At 39.2% G+C, this 24,050-nt stretch overlaps 2 protein-coding genes, 1 long non-coding RNA gene and 2 pseudogenes across 4 annotated transcripts; 3 read left to right on the top strand and 2 right to left on the bottom strand.

Annotated features, from left to right (window-relative positions):
* Position 1: 1 nt before the first annotated feature.
* LOC116920512 lies at positions 2–2,467 on the top strand (annotated as a pseudogene).
* A 421-nt stretch (positions 2,468–2,888) lies between these two features.
* Positions 2,889–3,708, bottom strand: LOC123466756 (annotated as a pseudogene).
* Positions 3,709–13,439: 9,731 nt separating this feature from the next.
* On the top strand, positions 13,440–14,389 carry LOC123466758 (peptidyl-prolyl cis-trans isomerase-like 1). 2 transcript variants are annotated; one of them, XM_045166929.1, is made up of 5 exons: positions 13,452–13,638; positions 13,726–13,859; positions 13,921–14,010; positions 14,073–14,141; positions 14,209–14,389. In XM_045166929.1, exons 1-5 carry the CDS (start codon positions 13,583–13,585, stop codon positions 14,361–14,363), a joined length of 504 nt encoding a protein of 167 aa, XP_045022864.1. In that variant the 5' UTR covers positions 13,452–13,582; the 3' UTR covers positions 14,364–14,389. The 2 variants fall into 2 exon arrangements, with proteins under 2 accessions (XP_045022865.1, XP_045022864.1); XM_045166930.1 differs by lacking the exon at positions 13,921–14,010 and having other exon boundaries at positions 13,440–13,638.
* On the bottom strand, positions 14,187–15,151 carry LOC116918146 (EKC/KEOPS complex subunit Tprkb-like). Its single transcript, XM_045166928.1, has 3 exons — positions 14,924–15,151; positions 14,735–14,857; positions 14,187–14,671 (listed from the first exon to the last, which is right to left on the bottom strand). Exons 1-3 carry the CDS (start codon positions 15,044–15,046, stop codon positions 14,411–14,413), a joined length of 507 nt encoding a protein of 168 aa, XP_045022863.1. The 5' UTR covers positions 15,047–15,151; the 3' UTR covers positions 14,187–14,410.
* A 6,713-nt stretch (positions 15,152–21,864) lies between these two features.
* On the top strand, positions 21,865–23,053 carry LOC116920521. Its single transcript, XR_004392747.2, has 4 exons — positions 21,865–22,122; positions 22,185–22,242; positions 22,305–22,472; positions 22,543–23,053. It is a non-coding gene; the product is annotated as an uncharacterized LOC116920521 (long non-coding RNA).
* The last annotated feature ends 997 nt before the right edge of the window (positions 23,054–24,050 follow it).

Genomic DNA, 24,050 nt, shown 5'->3' on the forward strand with positions numbered 1-24,050 from the left:
TAGCTCTGTTGGTGGGGAGCAAGGGATTAATGTTACCATGTTAGCATTTGTAAACGCTGCTGGTAAAGCCTTTCCAGGCACCTTCATTTTCCCAAGAGTTAAGGTAAACCTCACCAAAATGATAAATTTGTCTGATGGTTTCCTCCCTTTAGCATGTCCTTCCGGTTGGATGACGTCTGAGCTCTTCTTGATATCGTTGCAGCATCTATTGAAACATGTTAACTGTTCTCCTGAGAAGCCAATCCTTCTTATACTTGACAATCACACTAGCCACATTAGCTATCCCGTAGCTGAGTTTTGCAAGAAAAGTGGTATAGTTCTGTTCACGTTGCCACCTCACCTATCTCATGTGACTCAGCCCCTCGACAAGTGTTTATTTGGTCCGATGAAATCGGACATGTCAGAAGAACACCGTCACTGGATGCGAAATCATCCAGGGGAGAGAATTTCCATTTATGATGTGCCTCAGTTAACAAAAGTACCATACGAGAGGAGATTTAATTCCAAAAACATCAAATCCGCATTTGCTGCCTGCGGTATTTATCCATTCAACCGACATGCAATCCCAGAGCACATGTTTGCACCATCGTCTGTGACTGATTTGCCTAATGGTATAGTAAATGAGAAATTATATTTAATGATTGTGTTTGATAATCGTTTATCTACTTAGTAGCACAACCGAATGAAACTGAAGGAATGAATTCACTGTCAGCTTTTGTGTCACAAAGAGATTCTCAACAAGATGTTTTAGGTGATATAGTTAATCGTCAGCTAAATTAGCAAGGTATTTTTATATAACATTAATTGTTAAACTGTATTAATTAACACTTTAAATACAATTACATTGCAGCTGGGGTGTGTATTGACGTCCAAGCTGATAATGTTCTCTCGTCAACTTCAACAAGTCAAGAAGATGGAATGTCACACTACCTTTTAACAATAAATAGTGGAAAGTTGCAATTAACTCCAATTTTGACATCGCCTAGTACTCTGCTTAGATCTGCTGTTTCACCATTAACACTCACTGAAATGCCTTCAAACCAGCTGCCTCGTAAAAGCTTTACGCCAGAAGAAGTGTTACCTCATCCTAGAGTTGCCCAAACAGGACCAAGAGTACCCAGAAACACGAACAGAGGTTCTTCTCGTGTATTGACGAATTCTCCGGAAATTGCTTAGTTGAAAGAGGCACACAACGCAAAACTGTTGAAAGAAACAAAAAATTGAGCAAAGTCCAAAAAGAAAATAACAAAAAAGTAAGATTTACTTGATAATTAAATTTTGAGTTACCGCATGGATTATTGTATTAATGTTTAAATATGTTCATCCCCGAGAGATTTTCCTTGGGAAAGATTGAAGGCTATCCCGTGGTTATGGGCCCCAAAATGTTTATTGTTTCCCCAGGGGTTCCAGCCGGGTTTTGATTGGTTGTCAATTGGAGGGAATTATCGCGTGTAAACTGGGGAACTTTTCGTTTTTATTTATTTTTTATTCGATTCGCCGTATTAAACTACGTGTCTGGGCAAATTTTCGAGTCTGTTGATGTTGTGTTCATTTTATATATTTATTTATTCGGTCGAAATTCAAATATTTGAGGTTCCCGTCGGTTTGTGATTGGCTGCAAAATTGGGGGGAATTATCACGTGTAAACTGGGGAACTTTTCGTTTTCATTTATTTCTTATTCGATTCGCCGTATTAAACTACGTGTCTGAGCAGAATTTCAAATCTGTTGGTGTTTGTGTTCATTTCATAACTTTTATTTTGTGTTTGACGGTTTGTTTACAAATATCGCAGGCGGCTGTCGTTTGTCATTTGTTTTATTAGCATTTTAAGAACAATGAAGTCAGCCGTAAAAACTGCTTGTACAATCAGTCATTCGTGTGGTGCCATCTAGTGGCAAAGGCAACGACAAAATGTGCGATCCTAACCTAACCTAACCCACCGTAGCGTTTTGGCACTACAACTATTTTACTTATTTTAGCCATCGCGGGCCTTTTATTATTTTTATATTATTATTTTATTATTGATCAACTTAACCGGTACTTGGTTTCAAACTAGGCTATCCCGTTGCTGTTTTTTTTTATTTAATAATTGCGCAATAGCGCGCCACTTCACCATTCAGCCCGGTTCAGCCATTGACGTATGCCCAACTAAATCTCGAAGGCTGACACCCAGTGGCCTTATCTATATGATAACTTTCCCTTATTTTATTGTCGTGAGCAGGTTTGTTCTGCAAAGACTACAGCAACGACAACTCTACGTACCCAATCAGAATCAGTGCACCCACCGTCCAAGTCGCCTTTATTGGATTCAGCTACGGCGAAGGTGACGAAGAATAAAAGAAAATCGAAATGCAATAATGAAAATGTTGATCCTGACAAGAACTACTCCCCGTCGCTGAAATCAAAGGCTTCTATTCCACGAACCCAGATTCCTCGTGAAGTGAAACGTGTGTTGTTTTTGGGTTAAGCCCGTCTTAGTAATTTCGCAATTTAAATTTAAAACAAAGATTTCTAGTGTTCATTACCATACTTGTGTGCATTTAAGTAACTTGCAATGTCACTAATTTATTATCGATTCCCTATGTCAAAAATCAAAATACCAAAGGTAAATGTAAGTGCTATTCATTAATTTATCATCTTTCTGTTCCAAATACGAAATGAGATCTTTGTATTCCAATCTTTATCAACATGTTCCATAACCTCGATACATAATGTAAATTTTCATTTACCTCAATGGAAATTGGCAATACAGAAATGAAAAGACTAATCGACGTATTGTGAACCACGATTGGTGACGACCTGCTGAAGTTTGACGGGAATTTCCTCGAAGAGTTGCTTGATAAATTCGTCAGTGCAAACCTTTGACCACATTGAGGTGATTTCTCTCTTCAAACCGCACATAGAGCTAGCTTTAACGTTCTCTTCAGTAAACTTGATAGAGATTTCCAGCCACAATTGCTCAAGTGCCATAATATCACCAAAAGACTTTGGCCAGTCAACAACAAAAATGTTCCTTTGTGCTCTGCCAAAAACTCATTAACAGATTGGCTGCGATGGACAGGATACCTGTTAACAGGAATGACAACAATGTAATAGGCCTACAATAGACAATACATTATTTGCAACTTTTCTTACCAGTCGTGCACAAGGCCAATACGTTCATTCAAACTCAAAGGAAGCACATACTGCCGCAGAATATTCTTGTAGTTATTTGAATCAAACTTGCCATTTACTCAACATAAGGCAGACTTCTGTGCAAATGAAGAAGTCACACACCAAACTAGCACAGTGTTGGCTTCTTCTTTTTCTGTCCAAAATTCAATGCTATGTTTCCTTTCTCGTCGTAACTGAAATGTTTTATAAGAGAGTTAATGAAAGACAAGATGAAATGACAATTGAAGAGTTAAAAGATGAATGTTTGTTACCTGAAGCATTGGGTATCACAATAGGTCACATTTTCCACATACTGATGTAAATTTCTTAAACATCTTATTGCCCCTTCTTCTATAATTATTCTAATGTCTTCATTTACTTTTGTACAAACCATTTTAAAATGTTGTCAGAGAACTACAGCCAAATTAAGTGACACTTTTAATCAGACGATTGATTCTTGTCTGCTTGTTAGCTCTTGTCTGTGTAGTAATCGATAGTTTATCAATAGTTAATCGATAGTTAATCGAACCTTTCCAAAAGTTGTCCTTACCAACCCCGTTCTTGCTGTCCCACCCAACCCCGCTCAAGGTACCCCAACGTTTTCGTTTAATGCGAACGAACGAAGGAACCAACATACCTTTTGCAAACAGCAAAATGGAAGAGGAAGAAATTTCCTTTAAAATGGTGAAATTACATTTCAATGAAACGATGTTATATAAACACCTTTTTTACCTTGAATAAAAAGGTAAAAGGTAAAACAAAAACGGTAAAACACATTTTAGCCGTTTCCCATAGAAGTAATGGTTGGAAATTTAAAAAAAATTTGAGCATATGCATCATACACTTAGTAATACGGGGCTAAAAGGAATTTTTCCTGTCATTACAGGAACTTACATTAAACCCTCTGTTCCATCCAAGCCCTATCCCATCCAACCCCGCTCTCCCTACGCCCTGTAATATTTGATGGAACCAATTTTGTGAATTGGAATGTAAGCGTTTGGTTTCCCATTCAAAGAAATGAATTGGAGGAGATAGTCCTAGGAACGGACAGGATTCCAGAAGAGGTGAATTTTATTATTCGTTATATCATTCTGAGGCAAAGTCTAACAAAAATATGGGTTTCCACCAAAATTTTAGGTGATGGAAGGAACAGCAGCGGTACTTGCTGCAAAGGTTTTAACCAGAAAAACTTGGCTCAAAAGAGATAACCTTGCTCGCAGCTTCCTGTATCACTCTTGTGATAAAGGTCAGCAAGAAGCTTTAGTTACATGCAAGACTGCATTTTCTATGTGGACGTCGTTAACGACACGATATATGCAAAGTACCGAGGTGAGGCAACAAAGTCTTCAGACTCTTTATCTGAATTACAAGTTCAAGCATGGACATGACGTCAAGAATCATATTGAGGCAATCAAGCTTCTGGCTCAGCATTTGGAGGATGCTTAAGCTCCTGTCACTGAATCCAATCTTATTATCAGAATAACTACGTCTCTTCCTCCAAGCTTCCATAACTTTCTCTCGGCTTGGGAAAGTGTGCCAGTTGTGGATCGCAAGATTGATTCGCTCACAAGACGTCTTATTCAAGAAGAGTTCAGAACTAAGGAACGAAATGGCGGTTATAGAAGTAAAGACAACAAAGCATTTTTCGGAATCGTTGATGATCCACCAAATACTCGAGGAGTTTATGCAGGCAACAGATTTTCACCATATCCTAGAGGACGAGGTGGTTATGTAAATCGTGGAAGTCGAAGTTTTGGAAATCGCAGTCTCCGAGGTAATCGGGGTGGAGGACAGAACAATCAAACTGGACAAGGACAAAGCAATCAGACTGCAATTGACAGACAATATTCTATTGATTTCGAAAATGGAGCTTGTTACAACTGTCACGCCCCAGGTCATCTCAGTCGAAACTGTCGTATTGGGAAAAAAGAAGCTCAACCTCAAAGAAAGCTACTGGCTGAAGGTACTACTCCTTTCTGACATCAGGCTATTGCCCTCGCAGCTCGAGCCAACTCGGACTGGTTTGCTGACTCCGGTGCTACAGTGCACATGTGCAGTCAACGATGGACGTTCAAACTTTTGCCCCTATAAAACCCGGAACCCAGTCGATTGGTGGAATTAACGGAGTTAGTGTAAAGGTGCTCGGAGAAGGAGACATAGTCTTTGTTACTACACTAAATGGCTCAAATCATCATTTAACTATCCAACACGTCCTTTTCACCCCCGATCTGGGAATCAATCTGTTTTCAATAGCTGCTGTTACGAATCTCGGTTGGGATGTACACTTCATTCGTTGTGAAGTACTATTTTTTTGCAACCAAGTCAATGTCATAGTTGGGAGTCGTGTCGGTCTCTCTCTTTATCATCTGAACATCTCAGTTCCTGGGAAAGATGAAGATGTAGCTGTAGTAGCCATTCCATTCAAGAACACCTATGCCGACTGGCATTTTCGACTTGGGCACATCAGTAACGACACCATAAAGAAAATGGCTGCCAATGGACCTGTCGTCGGGCTACTTTATCACAGGATGCTCCACTATCAACGTCACTTTGTCATGGCTGCATCCTCGGAAAAATGAAAAGACTTGTGTTTCCAAACAGTTCTTCGCCCAATCTACAAAAATTGGCCAACTCATACATAGTGATCTCTGTGGCCCAATGCAAGTTAAATCTCTTGGGGGTGCATTCTACTTTCTTACCTTTAAAGATGATTGCAGTGGCTATCGCACAGTAAGATTTCTTAAACTGAAGTCAGAAGTTGCTCAATGATTCCAAGAATATGTCAGTTCAGCTACATACGGAAACTGGTCAACTTGTCTGTGTTCTTCGAACCGACAATGGGGGTGAATATGAAGATAATACTTATCAATCATGGTTACGGAAGAAAGGGATTCGCCATGAGACTAGTGCTCCTCGCAGACCGCAACACAATGGAGTTGCGGAACGCGACAACAGGACAATTGTTGAAGCAGCTCGAACTTTTTTGTACGCAAATCGGGCACTCCCGTTAGAACTATAGGCTGAGGCTGTTTACTGTGCTATTTATGTTTTGAATCTTGTTCTCTCTAGCACCTACACTGTCATCACACCTTATAAGGCTTGGTACAAGCGCAAGCCGAAGGTTTCAACGTTGGGAATTTTTGGCTCTTATGTTTACATTCTCATTCAAAAGGAAGATAGACGTTAACTTGATCCTAAGGGTACCCTCTGCATTTACCTTGGGAATTCTGATGCTTCCAAGTCATTTCGTTGCTGGGATCCTATGTTTTGAAAAATTAAGACCAGTCAAGGTGTGATTTTCCTTGATCAGTGTATTTCTCGTCTTGCTAGCCCATCTAATCTCAATCAACCGGATAATCAACAAGATATGGATGTCTTCAATTCCTATAAAGATCAAATCAGTTCTATTGACGATCAAATGGATGTGACCCCTACCGATGATCTGCCGTCTAACGAATGTATTCCTGATCTACACCCAGTACCTGTTCTAAACTCAAGACCAGTACGTGAACGCTGTCTGCCCCATCGCCAAACTGTCTGGCACAGTATGCTAACAATTCTACATGGACACCCAGAGCCAAGTGATTATCAAGAAGCCATTGCCAGTACCGAAGCTGATTTATGGCAGAAGGCGATGAAAGAAGAGTACGATTCATTAATTGAAAATGGAACGTGGGTGCTTGCAAAATTACCTCACGGTCGTGTTGTCATCAAAAGCAAACGGGTGTTTAAGCTGAGGCCTTGTTATCTAAACCGGATTCCTGCCCGTTACAAAGCTCGCTTTGTAGCAGAAGGCTATTCTCAAAAACCTGAAATCTGTTGAAAGAGAAAGGGATAACTCTAGCCGTCTCATTGAAAAGTAATTGTCTGTGTATTAGGTGGGACCTTTGCCCAATTCGTGAGGATTCTTTGCCTCTGTATTTACCTCAGCTAGGTAAAATAATCCAGGAGAACTTCAGCACAGGGGCTGATACACGTGATAAAGAGGAGAGAGACTAAAAGAGAGAGATGTCGCACATACGCACATACGTAAGTATAACGACGATTATGATTCGGAGAAGGAAAGAATAAGCAGTACGTCGACTGTGGGGTTGCCAGTTGGTCGAAATACTTAACAAAATCGACTATCAAGAATTTTTTTCTCCTGTAGTGAAGCATGACTCTCTTAGAGTAGTTCTATCTTTGGTTGCAGCATTCGATTTGGAGATACTTCAATTGGACGTAACAACCGCATTTCTTAATGGAGAACTGGCCGAAGAAATCTATATTGAACAGCCAGAAGGTTTTGTTGAACCTGGCCAAGAATCATCCGTCTGTTGTCTGAAGAAATGTTTATACGGACTGAAGCAATCTCCTCGTATCTGGAACCAGAAATTTAATTCTTTCCTGGTGAAATATGGTTTGCAATCCTCTACAGCTGACCCTTGTGTTTACGTTGGTCATGGATCAGAACCAGATGACCTAACAATTATCGCCATGTGGGTCGATGATGGTTTGGTATGCAGCAGGACTAAAGAAAGAAATGATCTGATTATAAACTATCTTACCAGCCATTTAAAAATGACATCCGGACCAGCGGATCGTTTTATCCGCCTGGAAATTTCTCGTGTTCGTGCTGAGAAGAAACTTTTTGTTTGTCAAAGTTTGTATATAGCAAAAATTCTTGAAACTATTAATATGGAAAATTCTGTTCCAAAAAACGGTTCCTGCCGAGCCTGGTTCTCATCTCACTGCAAAAGATTCTCCAGCCACTGTCACTGCACAATCTTCCATGTCCTCCACTACTTATCGCCAAGCTGTTGGTAGTCTTATGTATCCAATGATTATGACCCGCCCTGATATTGCATTTAGTGTTGGACAAGTTTCTAGATTCAGTGTTAATCCAGGACCTGCACATTGGGAAGCTGTTAAACGAATTTTGTCGTATTTAGCTGGAACCCCACGGCATGGTCTGTGTTTTACCGGAACCGATCTTACTAATCAATTTTCTGGCTATTCTGATTCTGACTACGCTGGATGTCCAGACACAAGAAGATCAACAACTGGTACGTTGTTCATACTTAATGGAGGTCCTATTTCCTGGAAAAGCCGAATTCAAAAACCCGTGGCCTGTTCTTCGACAGAGGCTGAATACTATGCAGCTGGTGACGCAGCTAGAGAAGTAGTATGGTTAAGACTGTTACTTGAGACTTTAAATTCCCGTCAAATTGAACCATCGCCTTTATTATGCGATAACCAAAGCGCTATACGTCTTGTCCATAATCCAGAATTTTATGACAGAACCAAACACATTGCTGTGAAATTTCATTACATTCGTCAAGTATTTTCCGAGGGACAAATTGCTATGTTCTTCATCCCAACAACTAGTAATTTAGCCAATATCTTTACAAAAGCTTTACCCTCTGTTGCATTCACTGCATTCTTGACGGCTATGGGCGTCGTTGCAGTTCCTTCATCTAACAATTAAGTTTATTTCAATATCACGTTATGATTAAGGGAAAGTGTTGAATTGTAATCATAAAGTGTGGATACTGTTTATCCTACACCTTTTTGTTTTCGTCTGTTTACCCTTTTGTTTTCGTCTGTTACTGAGAGTGCTAGCTTTTCTGAGAAAACAAAAGACAAAGTAAACGTTGGTCTGGTGTCAAGTGTGTGTTTTGCTTGTACGTTGTAATTCAGTCTTGAAGATCAAGTGCGTCTGGAATATTCTATCGAATTCTGGTAGTGAATTTTGTGTTGTCTACGTGTAGGTATAAAGATACTCGTTGTAATAAATGAATGAAAAACTGATTCCTCGTTTATATTTTAACAGAAATCAAATACAGCAACTTGTTTTTTTAACTAAAAAAGTGTAGTCTATTTAAATATAGTACATACTGTAAGGACGGGGAAAGAAAATAGTTTTCATTACTTTTAATATTGAATATGGGGAATAGTTGTGTGTGATGATGATGAGTTTATTGTTGCACAAAGTTTTTGCCAAAGACCGAGATAACAGTTGACAAGACGAGTCCGGTTAAAAGAGACTTACTGACGAAGACTGCAAATAGACTCGAAGATGAACGAAAAGCGACTGAAACATGACTGAAACATGACTGACACAAGACTGACACAAGACTGACTGCTGATGAAGACTGCAGAAGACTGTAAAAGAGACTGACTGACAATCTGGAAAGGGGCAACATTTATACGAAGGAGCAAGGTCACCTAGGGTTAGGTGTCGCAAAGGGAATTAATATTTTGTGTGGAAATGTATCACCTATGTGGAGAATTCACACGTTTGAAGGCCAGGTAGGAGGGAGATGGAAGGCCGGAGCCATCGGTAGATGACCTATCGGCGGAAGAGGGGAAAAGGATTGTAAGCGTGGAAAAAAAGAGAAAGGGATGTAAGGAACGCGGCTGACCGTTCCTTACCATACATAGATTTTTTGAAATAATAAAAAAATAAACGCAACTCACCTAAAAACCAAATAAATGAACAAAACATAAACAAAAAAATAAACAATGACAACCGCACAAAACAAATGAAGGCACCGACCGTTGGCGGCAGCACTACAATTAGATACAGAAAAAATTGGAACGCGATTCCGCCGAAGGGTCGTTGTTAGCGATCGGTCCCGATAAGCCAAAATCGGGTTAACCACCCCGCCCCGGAAAAGTGCGATCGGGGCTTAATCGGGGTGCCACTTCGTCAGCAGGGGTGGACAGGGGAAAAAATCTAGGTTAACCCGCTTGCCCCGACGCCATTTGCAAAAATGGCGCCTGAATTCAAACTACGAAGTTTTGTCGCGTTCTTATCGGGGCAACCGTGGCGAACTCCCGATTTTCATCATAATAATCGATTTAGACTCTATTGATTATGTTTTTACGTCGATCGATTGACTGAAATCGGGGTGGCATTCCCGACTAGGCACCCTGATACAACCCCGATTGAGATCGGGGTTCAAAAAATTTCACCCCGAACCCCCCGCCTCGAGCACCGAATTTCGAATCCCGATTGGTAAAAATGCGCCCCGATTAGGGTCGGGGCCGATCCCTAGTTGGTGTCCACCACGGAGACGATGTTGGGATAGGACGATCGTCTACCTTTCATATTATATCGTGGTTCTAGTATGGAGAAACTGCGGACTGCTGTCAAAAATTTCGGGCCAGTCAGCAGGTAAAAATCCGCAGTTTGTCCAGTCCGCAGTCAGCGGTCCGCATTTTATTCTGGTCCCACGGTGTTTTCCACAATATTCTATGCAGAGTAGTGTGCACGAAGGATGCTTTGATTTAAAATCAACACGGGTTGCAGTGAGCGAGCTCAGGCGGGGGTGAGCGCGTACACGGCACCCTATTTCCAGCGTTCCTAGCGGCGGAGGGCCGCAACTCGTGTTTTGACGTCTGCCAGGCTTTGATAAAACGCTCACCCCCGCCTGAGCTAGCTCACTGCTGCGTTTTAAATTTCAACAGTGCTTTGAAATTGTTACTTTTTGTCTTCGTGTTTGGCGAAGATGACATCCTGCATCTGAGATCTAAATAGCTACTTAAAAAAATAGGTAAAACTGCGAAACGACTCTTTTTTCCGTATTTTCGTAAGTAGCTCTATCCATTAAAAGGTTTCCCCACCTAGGTTTTCCTCGTTCTCGCCTTCAATTTTTCTGAGTTGTTTAATTTGATTTGTCTTTTACAACAAAAACTTAGTATGAGGGTAAAAATGAAGACAACACGAGTAGAAGTGAGCTAGCTTTGGCGGGGGTGAGCGAGCTCAGGCGGGGGTGAGCGAGCTCAGGCGGGGGTGAGCGCGTAAACGGTACGGTACCCCTAGCGGCTGAAGGGTGCATTTAATGTTTTTGCGTCTGCTGGGCTTTTGTAAATAGCTCACCCCCGCCTGAGCTAGCTCACTGCATGTTTGCGTGCGTGTTGTACCGCTTAATTGTCAAGAGTGCTCTTAATTAATTTAGTAATTGCTGTACGCGTGTGATTCAATCTGCAGTTTCATAGGCACACTGACAAAATGATTCGTAAGGGCCGTAAACCAACTCCACAATTTCTAGACGATGAAGAGGATGATGATGAAATACAAGAGGATGATGATGAAATGGAAGAGGAGGAGGATGAAATGCAAGAGGATGAAGCTGAAGGATTAATTACTCAATAATATTGTCAACCTAAGAATGTGTACATTTGCGTTTTTTTTAATAAACAAAAGTTTGCAATTAAATCTTAGTTGTCACATCAAATCAATTGGGCATTATACAAGATTAGCATACAGTTAACGGTAAAAAAGCTTGCGTAAAGCGACATATGGGAGCAGAATTAATAAAATATAAAACCTGAAAATGTAGGTAAGCGTTTCGTTTTGTCGATCTGGTACAGCTCGCGCCAAATCTGCGCCAAATAGCCGCCAAGAAGCTGGTTTTATTTAAATTTAGGGGTAAATAGCTAATCAAAAATAGTTTTAATTAGTAAAAAAGATAGAAAATATAAAGGACAACAACATATTGAAAATTGAGCAACTTTCTTTGGCTTATAAGGTACGAATAGGGGTAAAAACGCCAGCCGCAGAGCGCGCGGAAGTAAAATATCTTTTGCCTTTGATTACACATAAGTGTGTACATACAAGGCTGATTCTGACTGCATATTTAGATTCAGCGTAAAAAGTTGAGTCTATGATGTAATTTTCATTCATTTTGGCGGTAGCCTGCGGGAGTTATTAGTTTACGACTTGTTTTTTTTTAAGGGAAAAAGCGCAGCAACTCGCATATGTTATCAGGGCGGACTTTTTTTCGGAAAAAAGTTTGATCTCAAAAAATTAAATCCCGCAGGCTATTGTCAAAATGAATGAAAATTACACCCTATATTCAACTTTTTACGCTGAATCGAAATATGCATTCAGAATTAGCATAATATGTACACACGTATGCGTAATCGACGGCCAAAGAATTTTTACTTCCGCGCGCTCTGCGGCTGGCGTTTTTACCCCTATTCGTACCTTATAAGCCAAAGAAAGTTGCTCAATTTTAAGTATGTTGTTGTCCTTTATATTGTCTATCTTTTTCACTAATTAAAACTATATTTGATTAGCTATTTACCCCTAAATTTAAATAAAACCAGCTTCTTGGCGGCTAAAATTCCAAGAAAATCACCTTCAGCCTCATTTTCGGCAGATTTCCCTGACGGGAATTTATTAAATTTCAGGCGAGATGTAAGCCCCTGACGATGCGGTCATTTTTATGTAAAATTAACTCTTTTCCGTTGAGTTTTAAAATTTTTAATAATATATGAAATTTTATACCCAGATTGTTATGCCAGAAAAAGTGTAGTTTTCGGCCTTGTAAGTATTTTTTATATCGTAGGATCTTATTCAATTTTCAGTATGTTTAAGTAAATTAAATTCTCTATCTATTCCACCAAATGAAACTGTTTTGTAACAGAAAAATACCCCTAAATTTAGAAAAAAATGGTCTTACGGAGAGTCAAAATTCAAAAAAAGATCCTTTTGGGCCTCACGTTCGGCTTTTTAATATCATGGGAATCTCTTCAATTTCTGATATGTAGTAACGCTGACCCCAGTGCGTGTTTTAACCTATAAGTCATATTTTTTCTAATCATAATTTTATTCATATCCGCGTTAAAGTGAAAAACGGAGTTCGGCTACAAAGTCGACCTATCCGCCATTATCGGCTGCTCGAATTGCCGTGGGCTACTTGACGGGGAACAGGGCCAATAAGAAGACAGCCTTGGGGTTTCGCGCGGGCTGTTCCAATTGATTCAGGAATACCACTTTCTTTGATTGTAATTGTACAAAAAAGAAATTAAACTTAACTAGTATAAATTTCAATCCTTCTGGTTCATTTTTATTTTAACAGATCAAACGGGGTTTATCAACACAACAAATCCAAACACCCCTGCCAAAGCTAGCTCACTTCTACTCGTGTTGTCTTCATTTTTACCCTCATACTAAGTTTTTGTTGTAAAAGACAAATCAAATTAAACAACTCAGAAAAATTGAAGGCGAGAACGAGGAAAACCTAGGTGGGGAAACCTTTTAATGGCTAGAGCTACTTACGAAAATACGGAAAAAAGAGTCGTTTCGCAGTTTTACCTATTTTTTTAAGTAGCTATTTAGATCTCAGATGCAGGATGTCATCTTTGCCAAACACGAAGACAAAAAGTAACAATTTCAAAGCACTGTTGAAATTTAAAACGCAGCAGTGAGCTAGCTCAGGCGGGGGTGAGCGTTTTATCAAAGCCTGGCAGACGTCAAAACACGAGTTGCGGCCCTCCGCCGCTAGGAACGCTGGAAATAGGGTGCCGTGTACGCGCTCACCCCCGCCTGAGCTCGCTCACTGCAACCCGTGTTGTTTAAAATCCTAACAGCTCCATTTATGTCCATGTTCAATTTGCTGTCCATTTTGCTAACTCAAATATAGTTTTATTCTGTAGAATGGCGTCGATTCCCGATGTTTCGTGGCAACCACCGTTTGCAGTACTTCAAACTACGTTAGTAAACTCTTGCTAGACTCTGATCAATATTTCACATGGTCATCTTCTAATGCATGTTTTTGCCTTCCAATCTAATCTTTACAGCATGGGAGAACTTGTCGTAGAGTTGTATTGGAACCATGCCCCTAATACCTGCAGAAACTTTGCAGAGCTCTGCCGTAGGAATTATTATGCTGGCACAAAATTTCATCGCATCATCAGAGAGTTTATGATTCAAGGTGACAAGAAATTTTTTTTTTTGTGTTGGCTATGAAAGGTGTTTAAATCAGAAAGCAATAGGTGGTGATCCCACTGGTACTGGAAAAGGAGGAGCATCTATATATGGGCGCAACTTTTCCGATGAACTACATGATGAATTAAAACATTCAGGTTATCTCCTGAATAGATAAAGAACCATATCTTCTCCATTTACATTCTTTCATTATTTACAGGTGCTGGCATACTATCCATGGCAAACTCGGGGCCAAACACTAATGGATCTCAGTTCTTCATAACACTAGGTTATAGAGAACTTGTGTCTGATTGTAAGAAATAATAAATCAATGTAAATTTTCGAATTTATTTTAGCCCCAACACAATGGCTTGATGGCAAGCACTCCATATTTGGAAGGATTTACTCTGGCATGTCTGTTGTGAAACGGATTGGGTTTGTTGAAACCGATAAAGATGACAGGCCAACTGATGAAGTGAAAATTGTGAAGTGTACAATCAAATATGAATGAAGAATAAAGTTGATTCCACTACTCAATATTTAGTTTTTGACTATGGGCTACAATGTAACTATCTCTTTAGTGGAAATTCTGTTGATAATAGAATCCGACAATGATACAGTTTTCATTTCTACTTCTTTGATTTTGTAAATTTTTCTTAGCTCCTCTTCATCACACATTCCAAAATTACTCTTTACAGGATTTGCCAATTCCCCTTTAACTTGAGAACATACAAGTACCATATCTTCTTTGTTCAGCACCACACAGAGGAGTGTGGTATCCTTGTCATTCATTCCAAATGTTTTTAAAGAATCTGAGATCTTGGTGGTACATGATAATATAAATATCAAATTAAAACTAATGAATTATTTGATATTTTTCACCTTTCTTGTGGGAGACATGTTATAAACAATCTCAGAAAACACTGAATGTGTTCGTAGCGCTTGATTCTGTTGACTCATCACAGCTAATTGAGTAGCCACCAATACTTGAAAGGTATCAAGTACCTAGCAAAGAAACTATCATATTAATAATGTAGATTAGATGTCTGATCCAAAAACTGACTGCTATACATATCGAGGGTTAATGGCAGCGCAAGGTAAGCTAGCTTTCATAATTCTTTCTCGAATTTCGCCAGCATTTGTGACATTTTTAAAAAGCAACAATTTTGGTTCACATTCTTTAAAAGACCACATTTTTTAACTAGTCAACAAGCAAGTTGTTTGATGAATGTGTTCTTTGAAACAACACAGAGTTGACTTCACAAACCAAGAAGAGAAAAAGGGCCAGGATAAAATGCGGACGGGGACCGTGGACTGCGGACAGGAGAAACTGCGGACTTTCACCTGCGGACTGGCCCAAAATTTTTGACAGCAGTCCGCAGTTTCTCAACATGGTCGCGCACGTCTGGACGAAGCCTATGGCAAAGCTGCGCCGTCACTTTTGGCCAATAGGGTGCGGCACTTATCGTCCAGACGACGCCTATCGTCTCTAGATGACACTTATCGTCCGGACGACTCTTATTATTATTAGATGTGGCCTCAGCTGACAGAATGGACGCTTACAGCTGTCAAAAATTTATGTTAATTGTTTTTTGTTTTTTTTAAATTTGGTTTTAAAGTGAGTTGTATTTGTGTTTGTATTTTTAAAATCTATATATGTATGTTTAAAAAGAATAAACTTTTTAGTGAAAAAAAAATTAGCTGTATTTTATTTCTTTTAGAACTACGAAACAAATTTGACATTAGAACAGAAGTAAGAATATATTATTATTTGATAGGTAATATTAATGAATTTCTTACCAATTAACGAATTTTATTTAGGATTAGTGAAATGTACCCCCCTTGGCCCCTTCCCGGCATCCATTGCGGCGGCCATTTTGATAACGCGCGTTATTCAAATTTGAATTCTAACTTTTACTTATTATTATTCCAACGTTTTAAATTACCAAGAATGTATGTGAACCCAAGTACATAAAAAAAACTCAATGTATTTTAAAGAGTAAGCAGTAAGTGTTTTATTCATAAACAACATAAAGCAAATACAATGAGTGAAGAGTGACATGAACAAATTGTTTTGATTGTTTCATTATTTAATTACATTTTTAAATTGAAAAAAAAATAATTAGCTTTAATGGTATAGTCTTAGTTATTGATGGTAGGCTTAGAAGGTTGCTTTCTAATTGACTATTCAATTGTTGGTTGTTGCCCCGGTCAACCTAGTGGGATTCCGATACCTGGAAAAGGGAAAATAAAAGAGTGATGTCAGGTCTATAACATTAAAATTTTGTGAAATAAGTTACCTGTTTGATAAGTGTGTTAATTTTTTTACAATGCCACAATAGATTACCTTCTTAATCAAAAAGTGTACTTCCCAACGTGGATGGAAAACGCAGCCAACACACTGAATGCAAATTTAAAGCTTTGGCTGAGTAACACTGTAAAAATTTTATACATTTCACTATTCCTAAATAAAATTCGTTAATTGGTAAGAAATTCATTAATATTACCTATCAAATAATAATATATTCTTACTTCTGTTCTAATGTCAAATTTGTTTCGTAGTTCTAAAAGAAATAAAATACAGCTAATTTTTTTTTCACTAAAAAGTTTATTCTTTTTAAACATACATATATAGATTTTAAAAATACAAACACAAATACAACTCACTTTAAAACCAAATTTAAAAAAAACAAAAAACAATTAACATAAATTTTTGACAGCTGTAAGCGTCCATTCTGTCAGCTGAGGCCACATCTAATAATAATAAGAGTCGTCCGGACGAAAAGTGTCATCTAGAGACGATAGGCGTCGTCTGGACGATAAGTGCCGCACCCTATTGGCCAAAAGTGACGGCGCAGCTTTGCCATAGGCTTCGTCCAGACGTGCGCGACCAACCTGCAGTTTCTCCACAGGGTAGCTGTCCGCAGTCCGCGTATTATACGGGGATACAGCATTCCATATAGACATGTCTATGCGTTGGTAAGGCAGAAAATTGGTAAGTAAAGTCTTCATTTCATAATAGTATTTAACATTAAAATTTCATAATATTGTCACACGAGTTGTATTGGAACAAGAATACACGTATACAACAAGTGATGACTTAAATTCTAGACAATTATTCACTTTTAACTAATAACAATAAGGGATGACCATACCAAACTCGGAGAGCGTCTGAAGAACTCTAGGGAAACCAGGGAACTCCTCCTACGGAGCCCAGCTCCGGGAGCTCACCCGATGGAGACTCATCTAACGCAGATTCAGGGCAGCGTTTTATAGAATCGAGTTGACAGTTCTGTCAACTCACTTAAGTCGAGTTTTAGGGAGGTTAAAGGGTCCGCTAGGATGATCGCTAGGATGAATCCGCTAGGATGAGTCACGGAGGGGTAGGGAAATCTATAGTTTTAAGTCGTGAGATTTACGGGAGAAAGCGTGAGTTTGAGGTATAAATTAGTATTTAATAGTCCTGTGTTAAGGCCACCCCCGAACTGTGGCGATAGTTCGGACAGGTCACTTAACTAGGGTTTAAGTGAATAATTAGTAAAAATATTTCTATATCTACGGTTATTTATGCATTGTGATCTTAATCTAAAAAAGGATTGAATGTTCTGGCGCGTGCGGTGTAGGTGCATGAATATTCTAGGCATTGGAACAGGTAAGAAGATGTTCGAGGAGTTTCCGGCTAGACGAGGGTGCTCCCGTGTTAGTCGGCTGATGTAAGAATATGTCTTCGGGCGGCACAGGTGTCTTTTAGGGAGTCGATGGGAAAAAGGTCTATTCTGTTGCTGCTTGCAGTCTTATGGTAGGTTCAAGTGGAGGCTGTGTGACGAGGGATGTGGAAGAGATAAAGTGAAGAAGCCATGCTTGCAGAATGGGAATTCTGTTACAGTTGCTACCTCGGCACCGTCTGAAAGAGTCTTTACTACCGGAGGAAATGTTGTCACTCAACAACGCCAGCGTTTGGATCCACAAAATGTGGACAAATTAATCTTTCTCAGTGCAAATTCTGCCGCCAAAAAAAGTAAACACCTTTATATTCTAATAAAAAATGAATGTTAACTGTAATTACTGTTACTATTATTCTAAGTCTTTGACATCCAGTCAATAAGGAAAATAAATGTTTTCGAACCTGTGACGTTTAAAAAAGAAAGTCAAACCTTTTGTTTAATTGTTTCTTGAATCTCTGTTGTTATCCAAGAAAATGTAACCGTTTTTTTTAATTGGAGCGTTGTCTGCGTTGCCGAAATTTTTTTAAAGGGTTTTTGTTGAAACAATAAATTTGGTCAAACAAACTGTATTGTTCAAACAATTTTATTTGTTGATGAACAATTTCGGACGAGAACATTGTTTGGCAAATTGTTCAAACAATTCTCAATTAATCGAGCAAAGAAACAAAAATTGGCAATTGCTTTTGTTTGCTTGAGCAAGAAAATCTTTGCTCGCGCACATCTCTGTTTTAGAGCAAATTCTCTTCTGATAGAAGAAAAAAGAAAAAAATATTTAGGTTTTATCAGTAAAAACATATTCAAGTTTTCCTGAGACCCGTAGCGCCATAAGAATGCACTAAAAAAACGGGGGTGTACCTAATCGTTTGGTGGGTACTGTATTATATGCATATTGTCGCACGAGTTGTGTTGGGACAAGAATACACGTATACAACAAGTGATGACTTAAATTCTAGACAATTATTCACTTTTAACTAATAACAATCAGGGATGACCATACCAAACTCGGAGAGCGTCTGAAGACTCCTGGGAACTACCCTTACGGAGCCCAGCTCCGGGAGCTCACCCGATGGAGACTCATCTAACGCAGATTCGGGGCAGCGTTTTATACCGTCGCGCGAATTACTCCCCTTCCGGACTGCATACCTGCGTATCTTTCTTGGAGCGGACTTCTCCCGATAATTTCTTCACCACGATCGCAGCTTTGTCCAAGGAGCGGATGACTCATCTCTGCGAAGAGATAACCAATATCCCTTTTCACCCGCGACAGGTCCCCTTCTTCAAGACAGGCGACCCGACTGTACTAATCTTCTGCGATCCACGAAGGTTGATGAGACTAAAAATCAGCTTGCGTCCTCTTGGCAAATAAGGGACTTTTACTCCTTCGTTTTTCTTCTTTCCGGTTGCGCTTACTTGTTTAAATGTTTCTTGTATTTCCCGGATAGTCTTAAGGATTTTCCTTTTTTTTTTTTTTTTTTTTTTTATTTAAACCGCCTGCCTTCGGCCACGGAAGAGGCGCTGCAATCGCATATCTTCCGGCCGTTTGAGATTTACCATCCACTCGTTCGGGAGCCTTGTACACTTGAACCAGCTCCTGGCGGCGTCATAAAAATACTTTTCAAAATTATATATATATTTTTTTCAATATCACCCCATCTGTTGTGGGTAGAATGTTATTCAAAGCGCTCCATCCATTGGTGCGCATCTTCTTCTGAATTTTTTCAGAAGATTGGCGGGCTAATAAATTTTCTGACAGCTTCCATAGCTTGTCTTTGCGGCTGCTCAATATGCCTTGATGGCACTATAAATTGTTGTCCCCCGACCGGAACAACTGGACTTGCAGTTCTCAAAACGACCTCGGTTTCTGAATCCGAGTCTGAATCTCTTCCAGTCTCGACTGATTCACCCTGACTGTCAGCTTCTTCGGTCAAATGGTCCTTTGGAATAGGACCTTCAAAATTTAGGGCTTCACCAACAAAGGAAGTTCCACTCTCCAACGATGAGGCTGGGGTAGGTGAAGTTTCTACCGGAACGCTTGACAGTTCTCGAAGCGGATGTAATCGTCGGTTGGGGTCTCTTAGGTAGACGTGGGTTTTTCTTCGTCGGCATCAGCTAACCACAACTGCAGCACGACTTCGTCACTTACTGGTAACGAGCTGCGTTCTTAACAATTGCCACTTAAAGCACGATTTCGTTACTCACGGGTAACGGACTGTATCTCCACCAATTGTCGCACGAGTTGTGTTGGAACAAGAATACACGTATACAACAAGTGATGACTTAAATTCTAGACAATTATTCACTTTTAACTAATAACAATAAGGGATGACCATACCAAACTCGGAGAGCGTCTGAAGACTCCTGGGAACTACCCTTACGGAGCCCAGCTCCGGGAGCTCACCCGATGGAGACTCATCTAACGCAGATTCGGGGCAGCGTTTTATATCGTCGCGCGAATTACTCCCCTTCCGGACTGCATATCTGCGTATCTTTCTTGGAGCGGACTTCTCCCGATAATTTCTTCACCACGATCGCAGCATTGTCCAAGGAGCGGATGACTCATCTCTGCGAAGAGATAACCAATATCCCTTTTCACCCGCGACAATATAAAATATTTATATATAGTATCCATATATAGGGCTCTTTGGGATCTGTTTTCTTTTGCCGTTTTATCTGGCAACGCAGCATGGCTGTGCACTTTTGTAGCGCAATAATATAATGAATATTTTGTGCTTCTGCATCCCAACAGCAAGGCTCTACTGATTTGACAAAAGTCAAAAGTGTTTATTATTAATGAAATATTACGAGGAAAAATTAGTCGAATTAAACCGCTCTCAAAGCAGAAAGGGCACGTAAAGATTTATGTAACATCAAAAAAATGTGAAGAAGTAGTAGTACAAGCTAGGAAAATCTCAGTTAAAAATGCCGCAGGGGGATTAAAAGAACATAGAGTAGAAAAAGCTAAACTGGATTTTGAGGTGACATATTGTTACAAATGTAAAAAACTGGGCCATGTCGCATTTAACTTCCAAGACAAAACGGCAGCAGAAACTTGTGGCCGGTGCGCAGAGTCGCACAAAACACAAGACTGCATTCATCCAGACAGCAAGATGAAATGCGTGAACTGCAAAGGTGCTCACAAGTCGGGTGATTTTCAATGTCCAGTGCACATTAAGGCGGTGGACAGACTGAGACAACTCTTAGCCTAAGGTATGAATAACAATAACAATAATAAATCACTTTTATGTTTACAAATAAATTTGCAGCACTGTAAAATCGCATCTTTAAACTTAAGTCAAGTTTTAGTAGAGCTAGATGTTGACATAGCGTTAATACAAGAACCATACGCCATAACTAATAAGTTTAATAATGAGTTACTTATACCAAATATTCCTAGTAATTATACGGTTTATCATAACTTAAATAAAGAACATCATGCATTTGGTGCAATAATTCTAGCTAAAAAATTTCTTAAGGTTGTAAATATAGCAGTGCCAAACACAAATAATTGTGTAGGAGTCCAATTAAACAAATACCCTGGTCTAAACTTTTTCTCTGTGTATTGCTGACCGTCTCTGAGTTTGGATTATTTTTAAAATCTATTGGAAACTATTTCGAACTTAGAGCGGTCTATAATGGGCATGGATTCAAATGCAAAGAATAAGTTATGGAATAGTAAATCTACGGATAAAAGTATGGCAAGTTTTTAGTGCCACCTATTTCACCTCAACCCGTCACCTCAACCCATCACCTCAACCCGTCACCTCAACCCTTCATCTCAACCCTTCACCTCAACCTGGCTATTTTTTGGCGCCATCTAGCGGCCAATATAATGAATAGTCCTACGAACTATAGAGACCGGCATCTCCCTCGATTTTTACATTGATTTTGACACCAGTAGCGCCACATGCTGCGTGAATTTTAACAAGCCGTGCGTGGAACAGTTCTTCATGTCAGCTGAGTTCATAGTTAAAATGTCAGTTTTATTCGAAAAGTGCCTCACGTGTGGGGCATCTATAGAACTTTCTATCCTCGAAAAACACGTTACAAACTGGTAAGTTTCAGACCCCAAATTTAAAACTAAACCATTTTTTAACAGGGCTGGTAAATTTGTAATAAGTCTGTGCAAGAATCTAATGTCACACCTGCTGAGTGTTCGATATAAGAAGTTAGTGCAATAGTAGCTTAATATATACCTTTGTATTAACCTATGAGTTTGTTTACCCTAAATTAACCTAACCTAATATCATATTGATTTAATCTGTTTGTTTTTTGGTAGTTTTATCCCCCACAGGAGAAACCCGCGTTCTAGAAACAGTATTCAAGTTCACTTGTGCCTCCTGTCAGCCGAATTCATATGTTGTGCAAGAAACTACACCCTTCTTTCTGACAAGAAGTTAAAGGTTTTTACATTATTCGTCATTCGTTTTACAACTTTACAGAAGCAAAATAATGTTTTGAACTGGAATTGAATGAATTAAGATAAAGTCATGATCACCTTTCAGTGGAAAACCACAGGCTAAGTTGCAGAATTTTCATTCTTTAGAGGTATTTTGTTTAAATTTAAAAAAAAAGGAAAAATCTATTTTACATTTTATGTATTATTTAAGATGAAAATGATAAGCTTCAACTGAATTTTGACCGTGAAAATAATGGTAATTGAAAGAGGTAATGTTTTTCAAGATATGAAAATTCCAAGCATTTTATTAAACTTGATTGTAATTTAACAGATCTAAAAGCAAGAGACAGTATGAAGTTCATGGGAAATCAAACTTTCTGAACTCAATCGCGAGAGAAAAAATTACAGCTAAAAAGGCTTCAAAGGTCCCTTCCACTTGTCAGTCGATGAACTTCAACAGCAAATCAACCAACTTGAAAATGACTTAATGTGAAATCTGGTATGCTTTATATCTTCTCTTTTCACATATCAAATTTTTTCCAAAACAATCTATTATGCCATCTTAATAGATTGTAAAGCTCTTCAATCTACGATGAACGAAGGTTTGGCATCAACATGAACAGAAACGGTAACCTCACTTGAAGTTAAAGTTTTCAGTTGAAGGGGTTTAAAAGAAGCCGCTGCAGGAAAACGTAATAAAGGGGATAATCAGCCTGCAGGTGATGAAACAAAAATCCAGGATTTAGTCTTTGTCGCCCTCGAGTCCTAAATCGCTCTGATTACAGCGTAGCGGTATACTTTGGAAGTCAAAATAATATTAGACAAGCGGACCGGAGGATCTTTTTTTGGACAAACTGGTGCGTAATTTCAAATGGAAAGCCGTTCAGAAGCAACATCAGCCAGCCACGTATTTTCGTCAACGCCAGCAGCCACAATTGACGGACATTCGATTATTAAAAGAAGACAATTTTGCTGTACAAGATGACAAGGTCTTGTTCTTGTATTTCGAAATGTAACTAACTCGTTATTGAGCTTAATTTAAGAGTTCGAAATGAAAACGATGGTTTACAAATATTCTGATTTTGGAGATAAACATGAAAAACACTTACGTTTGCAGTGCACAGCAACTGGTGGTGTTACACAGCTGCATAGAACCAACCAGTCAACACCACCACCCCGCTGAAAACATGAAAATGCGTATTTTCCCTTTAAATCAATTTTTTTTACGTGTTCCGTTATCCAAGATCCATACAACATGTAGCCGTTTGGTCGGCTAGGCAGTAGTAAAACCGGAAACGAGATTGCAAATGGCATCAATCCATCCCTCCACCATGTCCTCATACCGTTCTACTATTGGGATTTTGAGCTTTCCGCAACCATCACAAGTTTTGCAGGATGGGCGAAATCGGTTCCGAGAGTCATTCAATTTGAATTCAAGTACATACTTAGAGAAATCATAGGTTATTGGCACATATTTCGATCCGGTGTAGAAGAGATAGACATCGGAAAGATTAGCTTTAATGCCAGTTGGCATTAACACATCGCCATTAGCAACAGAATTCAAAAACTGAATAAAGAAATTGTAAGATATAGACTGTCACATACTAGCTTCTGGGCTTTGTGCAGATAACATATAGGACACATCCAACTATTCAACGATCACTGCAACGGTTACGGGAATACAGATGAAAACTGACCGAACATCAGGATCCAGAAATAGCTGTAAGATTGCTTAAGTAAATTACCATGAAATTTTTACTGAAATTATTTATCATATTACATTATCTAATTCGAGCATCTGTAAGCCACGAATAAACGGATGATGACGATTCGACTTGCCTCCGCAGGCGTTCCATGCTTTAATTATGTACTTCGAGCAAATACCCTCTTGAATTATGGCTAGCCCTATCATAAAATAAAGAAGTGTTAAAATATTTTACGCATAAAAATATTAAGAACTTGCCTAGAAAAACACCAAGCATGAAATGTATGTCGTCCACATCTGCTGTATCCAATCCAACTTCCGTACCGAATCTTTCAAAGACACGAACGCCATAATCCATGATCATCGAAAGGA

The sequence above is a fragment of the Daphnia magna genome, unplaced genomic scaffold (assembly GCF_020631705.1).
Source record: "Daphnia magna isolate NIES unplaced genomic scaffold, ASM2063170v1.1 Dm_contigs117, whole genome shotgun sequence".
Taxonomy (NCBI): domain Eukaryota; kingdom Metazoa; phylum Arthropoda; class Branchiopoda; order Diplostraca; family Daphniidae; genus Daphnia; species Daphnia magna.